The sequence below is a fragment of the Berghia stephanieae genome, chromosome 3 (assembly GCF_034508935.2).
Source record: "Berghia stephanieae isolate SIO BIC M18660-M18661 chromosome 3, UCSD_Bste_1.3, whole genome shotgun sequence".
Taxonomy (NCBI): Eukaryota; Metazoa; Mollusca; class Gastropoda; order Nudibranchia; family Aeolidiidae; genus Berghia; species Berghia stephanieae.
In genome coordinates this window covers 92,513,761-92,526,819 of record NC_088362.1, presented here as the reverse complement: position 1 = coordinate 92,526,819, position 13,059 = coordinate 92,513,761, and the positions used below count along the sequence as shown (strand labels likewise).

Sequence of the window (13,059 nt, the reverse complement as noted above, 5' to 3'; positions counted from 1 at the left end):
CAGAAAGAGAGAGGGGGGGGGAAAAAGAGAGAGAGAGAGAGAGAGAGAGAGAGAGAGAGAGAGAGAGAGAGAGAGAGAGAGAGAGAGAGAGAGAGAGAGAGAGAGAGAGAGAGAGAGAGAGAGTAATTTAATTGATGGGGATTTTTTTTCTAATTAGGGGTAATGTTCAATAAGATTACTGTTTTGCTTTATTTTCCATAGACTTGAGTTAAGTTCATATTGGTAATGAATGCGACATTCTCGCTCATTTACTATTTTTGCCGTGTTTATTTTGACTGCCGTTTTACCTTTCTGTCTTCGTTGTCTAGCAGAGGACCGGCAATATTGGAGACACCTCACACAGGAAATACTGGAAACAGCCAAGGCGACCCGATCTTTCGGTCGAGACGCGAAAGGCATCTAAGTCAAGTAAGTCAAGTTAGTTCAATAAGACGTAAAATATTTTGAATTGAGGTTGAAGTACATTTTAAAAGAAAGCAAATTACCTCGGCTACATTATCTACACCTCCTAAGTCATCAATCAATTGATCCAGTGTGTTGGCAGGAAGTTTCTCTCCCAGGAACTCAATACGAGACAGCAGTTCTGACTTCATTGCACTTGCTTTTTCCCAATTACCAGTATCTAGGTAAAACAGATGGATGAGTAACAATAAAAACTTCTCTAATATAACTTTCCTACTAAAATAAAAAAGATAAGTCTGTCAGTTAACAATGTGTTTTGGGGGGTTTTTTTTGTATTGTATTATCTTTCTTTTCTTTTTCTATGACAGGGGGGGGGGGGTCTTAACGAGAATACATAGCTCTAGAACGCTTTATGGTTTGTTTATTTTTCAAAAATAGGAAAAGGAAACCTGATGAAATTGTTTTCGAGTTAACATGCACAATTGTAATACTATAGAATTCCTTTTCAAAGGCCCAGGCTGACAGTCATTTGATCTGGCCAAAGTGAATACACTTAAGTGTGATGCAAGTTATATTTAAAACCTAATTACACAAGGAATAATGGAGAACTGATTCACAAGGAGAGAAAAAGTTAAATAGATCAGAAAAAATTTTAAAAAGTCATTCTTCAACAAGGAGAAAAACCCACATGAAAATGAAAATGACATAGGGAATAGAGGAACTAGCAGGGCTGTGGACCTATCAAGAATACAGCAGCCAGGCCAATGTTCCTCCACCCCAAGGGGAACTCCACCCATCAAAAGACATTAGGTCACTTTAAAACACTACAAATTTTCTATTAAAATATATGCTCTCCAGCATTCAGCACTCATACCTGCATCTCCTCCATTGGTAAAATTAGTTGGTCTGTTGAGTAAGCCTGCCTTTGCAAGTGCCCTGTCAAATTCATCGTCATCTCCATCACTGTAATTACTCTTTTTACTGTCCTTGTCCTTCTTCTGTTTCTTCACTTTCCTCTTCTTCTTTGGGCTTGAAGCTTTCCTTTTCCTCTTCTTTTGACACCATGGATCATCTGAAAAAATATATTTTGTAAATTTTATAAACTTAATGGTTAAACCTAAAGGAAACACGTGTAAGTTGCATGACTCGAATATAACTTTCGGAATAAATAATATACAATAAGAGGCCCTTTACAGACTAGACCTGTAAATGAGCTCTATAAAAATTGACTGAAACTCTTCGACAAACTGAAGATTCAATTATTTTTAAAATGGAGAGGAGAGTGATAAATACAATACATTAAAATAGTGGGTGTTATTTCTTATGGAAGTATGACTGCCATAATTTGATGTAGAAGGAATGCTAAATAAGCATGTCATTCATAATCATATAGGTAAAGATGACTTCATCAAAGTCATAGTCATATTCCTGCCTCTGGAATTTTTTTTTTGACATAGTCAGAAAAATAATCACCATTATCATCTTTAACTTCTAGCCATGACCAATTGAATTTATTCCTCACACTCACATCTTTAACTTTATCGATGCTCGACAAGTCTGAATTGCGATCCACGAACAGCTCAGCCATTGTGAGAACATTAGAATAATGTAGCAACGAGCAAACTTGATTTTCAATCAGTAAATGACAGAGAAAAAAACTTAAATAAATATGACTTCTGGCTAATACACTGAATTATTAAGTAGAAGTGAATTATCAAGAAGAAACTTTGGCAGGCGTAGCGGAAAAATTCAAAGAATCGAAATGAAGGTAAATTGCCACAAAACAGCAAGCTCGCTTGGGCTTGAGCAAAACAATGGCAGAAAACGTCCTGATTTGCACGGGAATTAATTAGGCTACTTACCATTGTTCCTTATAATCAGGTACTCAATCAGTGAAGAAACGGTCAACCAGTTTGTTTACAATGTGAGGCAATCGAAATGTGCTTGTATCAATCTATCCTAATCTAACTTTCGATTTAAAGGTGTCTCCACCATCTACTCGAGATGTTACTTCCGGCATTCGCATTTTATTTTTTTTATTAGTTTTAAAACCCAGCTTGTAATTGTGGTCAATTTTGGCTTAGACGAAACAGTGAAATTTATCGCTCGGCGGCTCAGTTAAAATTGGCTACCGTTGGGATCACGACAGGTTGGAAAGTGAAAAAATAATTTAACGAAGGCTGTGTGAAATTACACTGCGATGTGTTCAGTCACGCCAATTCTAAAAAGCGCCGCTTAGCCTTGGCAATAAATCCATCGTTAATATTAACGGCTCCCATGAGCTATGCGTAGCGTTATGGAACACTCCTAATTACTTTACGGTCATTCGACTACGATTTGTGAATTCTTTCTTTCTTCACTTCTTTCTTTCTTTCCTTTTTTTTAAATATTTGAATTTGACAAATTGACTGATTTCAGTTAATTGACTGAGAATTTACAGGTCTAACAGACCCAGTGGCACAAATGGTAGAGTGTTGGACTATTCACCCTTCATGTGTTGCTAAGTATTAACCAACCTTCGTGTGTTGCTAAGTATTAACCAATCGGAATATTCCCTGTATTTAACCCTAATGTACAGACTGTACTATTTCCTGTATCGTACAAACATCCCTTACCCCACAAAGTGTGATAAATTACTATAATCTCACAATACGAGTCCCAGGTTATTTAATCAATATACAGCGCATATAACTTTGAAAATCACGTGAGTTATCGCATAATTTGTCTAAACTAGTCTAATAAACATTTCAATCATTCCATTTTTGACTCGATAATTTTAAAAATGTTTTCTGTTTGTGTTTTTCTGTCCGTCACTGACCGATAACCATGAACCAATGCTCGTGTGAACTTTACAATTATAAGACAGATAAGAAGTAATAATTTTGAATAACCAGCTTAATTCTTTTCAATGAACTAAGTCGACAAATTGATGTGTTATTGAGTTATTTCTTTCTTGAATTCCTTTTTTTTTTGTCTTCCAAGCTTTGTATGGCATGTGACATACAACTTGCTTCGCTTCCACTGTGATTATACAATGTAATTCTTATATTATGCGCCTGAGTATAATGAACAATGAAAATACCCAGACATACTGCGTATTATCAAGGGCGAACAGATGCTTTTTTTAAGAATACAAAAATGTTAGTAATGCAATTCTGTTAAAAAATACTCAAACAACAGATCAGTAGAGTTTTGTTTGTTTGTTTGTTGCTTTAGGTCTCTTCCAACACAATTGAGGTTATATGAGAGACCGCTGAAACAAAAAAACAAGCAATCTAACAAAAATAGTACAAATGTAAATCAAAATCATAACCTAAAGATATCATAAGCTAAATTATAAATAACCAAGAACAAACGGGCAGAAGATTTACAGAAAAAAAAATATCCCTGTCAAAAATACAATCACAAACCAAAGAAGCAGGATAGGCTAGTAAAGAGAAGAAGAAACGACATCACTATCGGATCGTACACCCATGCGAACATCATAGGTATATGATTCAAGGGTGATGCTCCCATCCAACCACCCGCAGATCGGTAGAGGGATAGTAGCTTACTATGTATACATAATGTACGTCGTCATTCATTATTAGCAACCAAAGGTCATGTGAAATCTTAATTGGTTTAGCTAAGAAAAGTCTAGGCTATGTAGAAATCACAAGCACCATTCCAGCCAACAGCAGGCAATTGTTCCTGTCTTCAACTTACCGTCATCACTATTCCAACCATTGGCAAAGGGATTGTGACCCTCGTCCCCACTCCCTTCGCCACTACTTGAAGAGGAGGAAGAGATGAATCCAATGTCATCAATGTCAGAGGAGTCGGAATCACTACTCTCTGGATCACTGCTGTCATTACTGGCCTTTTTCTTTTTGTTGTCTTGATCTAAATCTGGGAAAAATAATATTTGTTACATATATTTATTGCTAAAGAAAAAACCCAACCGGACAGCACTTAAAGTAAGCATTAATTATTGTTTATTATCATCATTCCTCATTTTTATACAAAGATTATTCTGAAGTAGGTTTTTTATTTTTTTTATTTAAAATTAAATGAATGAGTTAAACTCCTTTACTTTAACTCTTAACTATCAAAAGGTGTTAAGCATTAGTAAATGGCAAAGACAGAAGGAGGAGGGAGGCGGTGGGGGGGGGGGGGGTTTATTATGCATTGCACTGTGATCTGGAAGGTCTCGGGTTCGGGCCCAGCTTCAGGCACTGTCATTTTTCTCATTGGGTAAGATTATCAATCCAATCCCCAGTTTGCTCACTTTGGATAACCTGGGTAATTCCTGTTGACATCCGACATTTGTTTGATGGGATATCTATATTCCTTCAAGGAATGCATAGGCGAATGATGCTGCAAGGAAGGGTGAGTGTCTTTTTTATTTTAAGGCAGTGGAGAGAGATAAATTAAAAATTAAAAACATAATCTTCAACATTTTAATAATTACTGTGGTGTTTCTTTTTTACGAAACCCGTCAAAACTCAACAAAGTTATGGGAAAGAGACAGCAGTGGGGAGTGAACCTGGGATTCCGGGAGGTGTACACCAGTGGGGAGTGAACCTGAGACTCTGGTAAAAATGCAATACCAGGTTGGGGGGGGGGGGGGGAAACTACTATTTTACGAAACCCATGGAAACTTGCCAAAGTTATGGGAAGTAGGCAGCAGTGGGGAGTGAACCTGGAGATTTCGGTGGGTTTCGTAAAAAAGAAAGACCCGAATTACTGATCTTAGAATTATTGAGTTAAACTGACCACTACCTTCAGGGTAATAAAAAAAAAGATTATAATTCTTTTTAAAAGGTAGAAACAGGAAAACAGCACATTTTCTATGAACTGACAGTGCATTCCTTGCATACCTTTCTTTCTAGCCCAGGTATCCGGTGATTTCTGATGACTGTTGCTGACTCTCTTGATTATATCTAGAGCACGACCCCTTGTAGAAGCAGGAAAATGTCTTTCCACAAGAGATTGGAACACACCCCTTGAGAAGTAAATTAAAAACAAATAAAAATGAATGCCACAATTAATGTTTTTGATTTGTTTGTTCGGCTATGTGATCTAGTGGTATGACATCTGCTTTTTGATTGAAGGTCCTGGGTTCAAGCCCCACTCAGCGGATAGTTGAGTCCTTGGAAAAGGCTCTTTTCTCACATTCTCTCACAATAATCAGGTGTAAAATGAGTACTTGGCCGTTAACATCACTGTCTCTGTCTGAAAAAATTGTAATATCGCCTCACAAGCATTATGTCTCGTTCTACATGTGAGTCAGGGACTCTTTGTAAAGAGCTTTGAGCATGTTTAATGGATGTTGCGCAATATAAAAGCTCAAGTTGTTTTTGGGGGGTTTTTTTGGTTTCTTATCTTAATACAGAAATTAGATGCCACAGTAAATATCAAAGGTAACATAAAAAATGTCAAACAAGAAAATTTAAGGTCAACATTCGTGTTCAACTACGTCTTCAGAAAACATGGAATGCTTAACTTTGTGACGATGTGTTGAGCAAATCGGAGCGAGAGTACCAAAATGCATAGAGAATAAATGAAAAATGATTTTTAAAAATAAAAGGATTCCTTGAGAGGCATATGGCCCATGGAGCTGGAGTTTATCCCAGTTTAAATTGTGTAAAAGGACAACAGCATTTGGCTGCTACCCTAGTCTATTGCAAAGTACTTTCCACCAAATGTAACAGCTAGCCAGCTAACAAATCATTGATGTGGATGGACAGTGGGGGGTAGTTTTTAAAAATCTCAACTTTGCCCTGAGTAGATCTTGATTCCCATCACGCTACCCAGAGCCCCAAAGTACAATTAACAAGAACAAAATTACACCAATTCTTATACAGATAACCTCATTTCTACTTATTATCATAAATAAAACTAGTCAATTGATGGGTAGCATTACTAAGCATTAATCAATCAAAATATTTCCTGCCATTTACCCCGTTTTGTCCCATTGACTATTTATTTCCTGTGTGAAAAGGCCTGAGATACCCTTAAGTATATGTCAAAACACAAATAGGTCACGCCCAATTAGTGAGTATTTCTCACAATATTTTGAAACACTGATAAAGGAATTGTATCACAAAATTTGACGACATGATGCATTTTTTCAATCACTTGTGTTAAAATTGTGAGTGGTACTCAGGATCTGTGGGCTGTTTGCTTACCCTGGATGATAAGCAAGCACTTAAGGTGGCTATGGGTCTTCGGTTCACGGTCAGCGGCTGATTTCAGGGCCAAAATCTACTTTAATTTAAGGTCAGGATAAACCCCCAAACAGAAATAATGGTTAAATATTGTTTTAAAAGGCATATAATGATGGAGTATGGTTAGTTATACAGAAAAAATAGCCCTTTACCCAAAATTAATGGGTTTTTTGGCACCAGGGACCCAAAAAATGTCATTTTGGGGGTCCTATGAGCCGAAAAATGACATATTTTGAAATCAAGATTTCTCAAAGAGATTTAAAGATAAGTCAATGAAATTTTGTACATATAAAGTAAATCATAAAAGTAACACTGTGTACTAAAATATTTAATATAAAGTAATTACTTTTGTTTTTAAGGCAATTTCACTCCAAATATGTTTTCGGACAGAAAATATAAGAAATAAAATATTTTTTAAAAATCATAAATCCTTCATTAATAAATTGATGATGTTTATCTTAGAAGAAATGATGTAAAATGAGGCCAGCTATATGTATGCCAAATTTCATAGAGATATCTTTATAACTTTTTGAGAAATCATGATTTAGCTGTGGAGCAAACCGGTGAAAATGACATTCAGAGAAAACGATGAAAAAGCAATAACGAATGACTGTGACAAGATGAAAACCACCCACCTAAGTGAAATTAGTAGGCTCCTCCCTCATAAGACTTATCTTCATTTGTTTCTCTTGCTTTGGCAATGGTTTTCTCTGCCCTTTTCTTCTTTGATGTGGTTTTACTATCCTTTTCCGCAGACTTGATCCTACGTAAATCCATATGTCGAAACGCGCTTTTTTGAAATTCACCTATATCTAGTCCTAACTTCCGAAAAACATCAATCCTTCCCATCTCACCTTCATTGAATACAATAGTTGCATCACTAACAGCAATTTCTAACCTATCCCTGCCAACAAATATTGATTTTGGACATCTATCCCAAACTAAGTGATGGTAGCTTTCATTAGCATTCTGTGTTCCGCCGTGCAAGCACTTGGTCAACAACTCTCCACCTGACAAATCCTCAAAAACACTTTTGATCTCCTCCATCACAAAACTGGGCAACCTATTCTTATCCGATCCATTACACCAATCAAACTCACCACATTTAGCATGCTCTCCATTGCGATGATGCCATATAGCCCATATTGCCTTCTTCATCTTCTCCAAGTCCCCAACATTCTTCCTGATTGCACCTCCGTAATGACCCTGTATCCTCTTCACCGCACTCTTTGTTAATTTTCCAGCACCACCTATACCCTTCACATTCTTGCCATCAACTGCATAAACTTTACCCTTACACTGGCTGATCTTGTCCAATAATCTCTTTCCCATTCTTTTCTGCACATGTCCACAACACTCCAATTTCTCAATGCCAACATCCTCATAGATAGGCGGGTCAGCTTGGGCTACATTCTTGTAACTTTTGGAGTCACCATCTCCAAGGTAACCTTTATACTTAAGATTGTACCTTTCCTCCGACCGCCTAAATATTTTTACCATTCCTGCTGGTTCCATACCGCCTGCTGCTCCAGTGTAGTTTTTTTTACAATCCACCTCATGCCGTTCTTTCAACTTCTCCAACTCCTCGCCAGTTTTCCATGCCTCCAACTTTCCACAAGAATCACAATGATTCGTCATTACTTCCGTATCAATCACCTTTGCCGGTACCTTCTTACTCACTGACAAACAAGTCGCTATACCATTCTTACTTGAGAACCCTCTCCGCTGCCATGAACCATCACAAGACACTGTCACCTCATCTCCCTCCGCTGCTCTCAACTCCTCTGCCGCTCTCTTCATACTCTCCTTTGCCACCGATGCTGACGCAGCCCTTATCTTCTCTCTAAAAATGCAAGATCTTGTCACTGACACGGGTGGTGGCATGTCCATTGCACCTAAAAACCGCCTGCCCTTTTTATCATGACACCCAACACCATACATAGCTGCCTGAAACCTCAGATTAACATTTTCAGTTTGTCCCAAGTCTGTCACCTGTTCTTTACAAAACGCACAACTCACCGTCATCTCACTGCTTATGCCAGTCAACTTTTCAACAACAACAAATGTCTCTCCTACCTCAGCTTTATATAAACACACAGGACAGGCTAACCTCTGGATGCATGACACAATAAGTTTCTTTCTAAACAATCTGTACCCCTCATAATCACTATTATTATTATCATCACCTACTTGACCTCCTCTCTCCTCACTCTCTTCATCTAAACATTCAGTAAGTTTCATGAATGATGCTGATTTACTTTCATCAACTTCTTCTACTTCTATCATTCTTTTGTCTACAGTCTCAACTTTATCATCTTCAACTGCCCTCCGACGATTCTCAACTGTCTCAACATCATCGTCATCATCACAACCACTTCTACTCCCACTCGCCTTTGCTTTCGTGTACCTATTGCCATGAAATTTTCTCTTCTTGGGTCGATATTTATTTGCTTTGGATTTCTTTCCTTCCATAATGAAATATGAATGAGAATAATCAAGTAAAATAGCACAGAATAATAATAGAATGATTCAAAACATGTGTGATTCACAGAAAAGAATAGAAAATGAAAGTAACTCGCTTTGTTTTCATTCTGAGCAGAAGTGAAAGTGGTGGTTTGGATGAAATGAAAGCAGCGTTCTGATTGACTGATATTTTTCTCTTCAATAGAGAATCTTTGAGATTTAGACCAATGAAATTTCTTCTTATATATCTTTTTTTTCTCTCATTGGCTTTGAAAGATCGGAATGTAGCCAGAAAAATTTGCAGTTTTTTGGTGAAAAAAGTGTGAAAATCGGCAAATTAGAAGCTGAGAAATGAATTTTTCAATAAACTAAGCTCTAGTAACCATGGACAACAAACAAACACATACAATTTATAAAAATTAAAATAAAATATTTCTAATAAATTTTTTACGATGTTTTTCACATGAAAAGATGCAGAAAAGGTTGAAGTTTTATATTGAGCAAAAAAAAAAATTACCTCAGATTTTTTTTTTTTTTGGCTAGTTCAGGGGGTTTATCCTGACCTTAAATTATCGAGTCAAAAATAAAACAACTTAGATGTTTATTTGACTAGTGTTAGTAAAATATACGATAACTGACGAAATTTTCAAAAGTGTATGCACTGTATGTTGATTGAAGACCTGAAGGCTCATACTATAAGATGATAGTTAAAAAGGCATCCATGGCAATAGCTTGACAGGCATAATAGCAACAAGAGGTCACAGAGAAAACAACAATTCTGTCCACACTTACTTGGCTGTGGATACAAAATCTGTGAGATCACCACCTGCTTCTTCCACCTGTTCCATTGTTCTGGCCTCTCCTGTCGACTGCAGGCCAATTACCACACACTGAAATTACAAAACCAGATATTCTTCTTCGCCAAAAATTCTTGAAATGACTAAAATAACAAATGATCAGACTTTATTCTGGTCTTTACATTGTACATAAGACAAAAAAAAAGGGATCTGAATAAAAGTCTCTGTACCATTTGACTATTTTATAAATCAACACATAGAAGACATGAATTTGAGAATTTTTGACAGAATGAAATTAAAAATTACATGGAAAAAGATTTATGCAAAATGCGACTTAGACTTACTTTAATTCTAATCTATTCAATGTATTATCATCCTTTTAATAAAAAGTTAGCATCTCAATTATCATACTCCCTACTAGACACATTCGATCAATTAAGTAAATAACTAAATTATTGAATACAAGCGGAAAAAAAAAAATCCTTTGATATGAAAGTGGTTGTGCCCACTGAGCGATATTTCCAATTGAGCAGAGTGAATAAAAGGGTCAGATAGTTATTTGCAACTTGACATGACAGTGAAAAGCTCTGGCCTCTAAACAATATGTCAGAGAACTAAATAAGTAAAATTCTTTTAATGCAAAATCACTATTTATTTATTTACCTTTCCATTCCTAACAGCTTCCTGAGCTAGTTCTACACAATGGTTCACTTTGGAGGAGATACATAAATATTTGAAGAAACGCTGATGTGCCGACCAAAACTGGCCCCACATACTTTTCTTCATTCTGTGTTCAGCATCAATGAGTTGAGCTGCCTGTTGGAACATTTCCCTTGCCTCCACCCACTAGATAGAGAAAATATCAAAAATCTATTTAGTTGGCAGCCAACTTATTTTAAGGAATCAAAATCACCAAATGAACAAGCATTGAATGCATATATATGTAACTCACAATCTGAATGAGAATGAATCTAAACTATCAGGGTTGCCAACACCAATTCAAGAAAAAAAATATAAGATTGCTCACAAAATAAAAGAGTAGATTTGAAAAAGGTGTACAACTTGAGAATGTAACACTTCAGTCATCTCACTCCCTGCTGTTGAGTAATTTTGGCAATAAATAATTCTCACAAGTTTATGTCGGTAAAAAACTTCAGAAGCTTAAGAGAAACTTAAAACAAAATTATGAAGTAATGCAAATAAACCACTTAAACCCATCAAACAACTATCTTAAAATATATATCACGGGAAGCATAGAGAATGCTTAGAAATATTATGAGAAACAGAATAACAACAACTTTTTACATTAAAACATTGAGATTTAATTCTTATGAAAAAAATAGACAAACTGAGAGAAAAAGCATACCATCTCAAAAGATGGAAGAAAAAAAGCAGACAAGAATATTTGGGTTTTTTTTTTTTTTTTTTTTTTTTTTAAATCATAATCATTAACTCTCAAACGTTCCACAAATAGAAACCACGATCACCGGTGATCGTGACAACGCCCCCTTTTTCATAATCCCATTTTGCGGTAAAAAATCGCCAGATTATGTGTTGAAACTATTATTTTATTATAAAAGAATGATTTTCATTTAATAATTCATCACAATTATGTTAAAAATGTAAAAAAATGTTACGAAATAACGAGAGATACGAAAGCTAGGTTGCTAACGACTCCATCCGTTACCTTCGATCCGCCATTTTGTTTCGGGAAATCTTTCTACAACTCCAACTCACAATTTATCAAATTTATATTATTTAAACTTTTTGCACCATGGCAAATCTCAAAGAGTCTGAAATTTATGACATCCTCTTCAACGTGGATGTAAGTGATGACGAGGATGATGATGAAATTGAGTCCGAATGGTCTCAAGAATTCGACCTGCCGTACTCGCCAAATATGGGATCTGACAGTGAGAACGACGAGTAAGTATTTTTCAGAAATCTTCTCAAAGTAACATCAAACGATCACATAATGCCCATGATATGTATATTTTATTCAACTTAATTATCTATTTCATTAATATAGTACAAAAAGTTTGTTTTTTTGGTTTATAATTGTATTTATGAAGTGCTTGAGTTTGACTAGGACGAGTGAAGTGTTGTGTGTTGAAAATGTAAACAAACATGGAGGTCAGAAGACGGTTAGTTCGGCCACTTGAATGAGATATAGAAATGATTTGTATGTCTTGATTTGATGTGTCGACAGTTTGTATAATAAAATATTGTTCTTTTTTCTTTCTTCTAGCGAGATTCTTATTCCGTGTGAGGACTGTGGGAATGAAACTGGGAGACATGCACAAGTCCCTACTCCTACTGATGATACTGACACTGCCACTGCCACAACTAGTTCTGCTTGTCAAAGAAAAAGGTGAGAACTGACCTGATATTTAGTTGTTCTTATAGAGCATTTATATTCATATTGACTGTTTTGTGTTTTCTGATGTATTATTGTTGATATTATGTTATATATTCAGTTTTGGGTCTACAGGAACATTATTTATAGTATTTTTACTCTACTCAACTCTATGTCAAGAAATATTATTCCAGAACTAGTGTGTGATGTAAAAAAGGGAGAGTGATAAAATATTTTGATATTTTATATTTATATGTGTAATTAATTGCTTTCTCCTTTCAGAATTATTTTTCATTTCCTTTGTTTTCAAAGTACTTCTTTTTATTTTAATTCTTGTTATTATTATTTTCTTCAGGCGTTCGGATCATGATGAAATCCCTGGCCCATCACAGCCGAAGAAACTATGTGTGGATGGTGGTCCCGAGAACAAAGTGCCACCTTTTCTCCCTGAGCGAGTCCCTGGTCCACGCCTGCCTGATACGGTGACTCGCTTAGATCACCGAAAATTTTTAACGCCTTTAGATTTTTTTAGTTTGTTTTTTACTCAAGAACTGTTGTCTTTGTTTTGTGAGTGGACGAATGATTATGCGAGTATGTGTGTGGATTCGAAACCGACGTTGTATAAGAGGTGGAAGGATGAACCTGTGAATGTGGATGAAATGTATAGATTTATTGGTTTGTTGATGTACATGAGTTGTGTGAAAGTGGAGCGTGTTACTTTATATTGGTGTGAGGAGACATTGTTGAATGGTTTGTGGGCGCGTCGGTTTTTGTCAATTTGGCGTTATAAATGTCTTATGAGTTTTTTAAAAATAAGTAATTTTAGAACAGA

At 36.0% G+C, this 13,059-nt stretch overlaps 1 protein-coding gene across 4 annotated transcripts in view; it reads right to left on the bottom strand.

The window, feature by feature from the left end:
- The window catches only part of LOC144968841 (protein strawberry notch homolog 1-like), a 66,570-nt gene that overhangs the window by 12,281 nt on the left and 41,230 nt on the right, over positions 1 to 13,059 (bottom strand). For all 4 annotated transcript variants that reach the window (XM_078907581.1, XM_078907584.1, XM_078907585.1 and 1 more), the window contains exons 15-20: positions 10,535 to 10,717; positions 9,867 to 9,964; positions 5,262 to 5,386; positions 4,108 to 4,290; positions 1,277 to 1,474; positions 486 to 622 (exon numbers count right to left, since the gene is read on the bottom strand). In XM_078907581.1, coding sequence (XP_078763707.1) covers positions 486 to 622; positions 1,277 to 1,474; positions 4,108 to 4,290; positions 5,262 to 5,386; positions 9,867 to 9,964; positions 10,535 to 10,717 — 924 coding nt within the window. The remainder of the gene's footprint in view (positions 1 to 485; positions 623 to 1,276; positions 1,475 to 4,107; positions 4,291 to 5,261; positions 5,387 to 9,866; positions 9,965 to 10,534; positions 10,718 to 13,059) is intronic.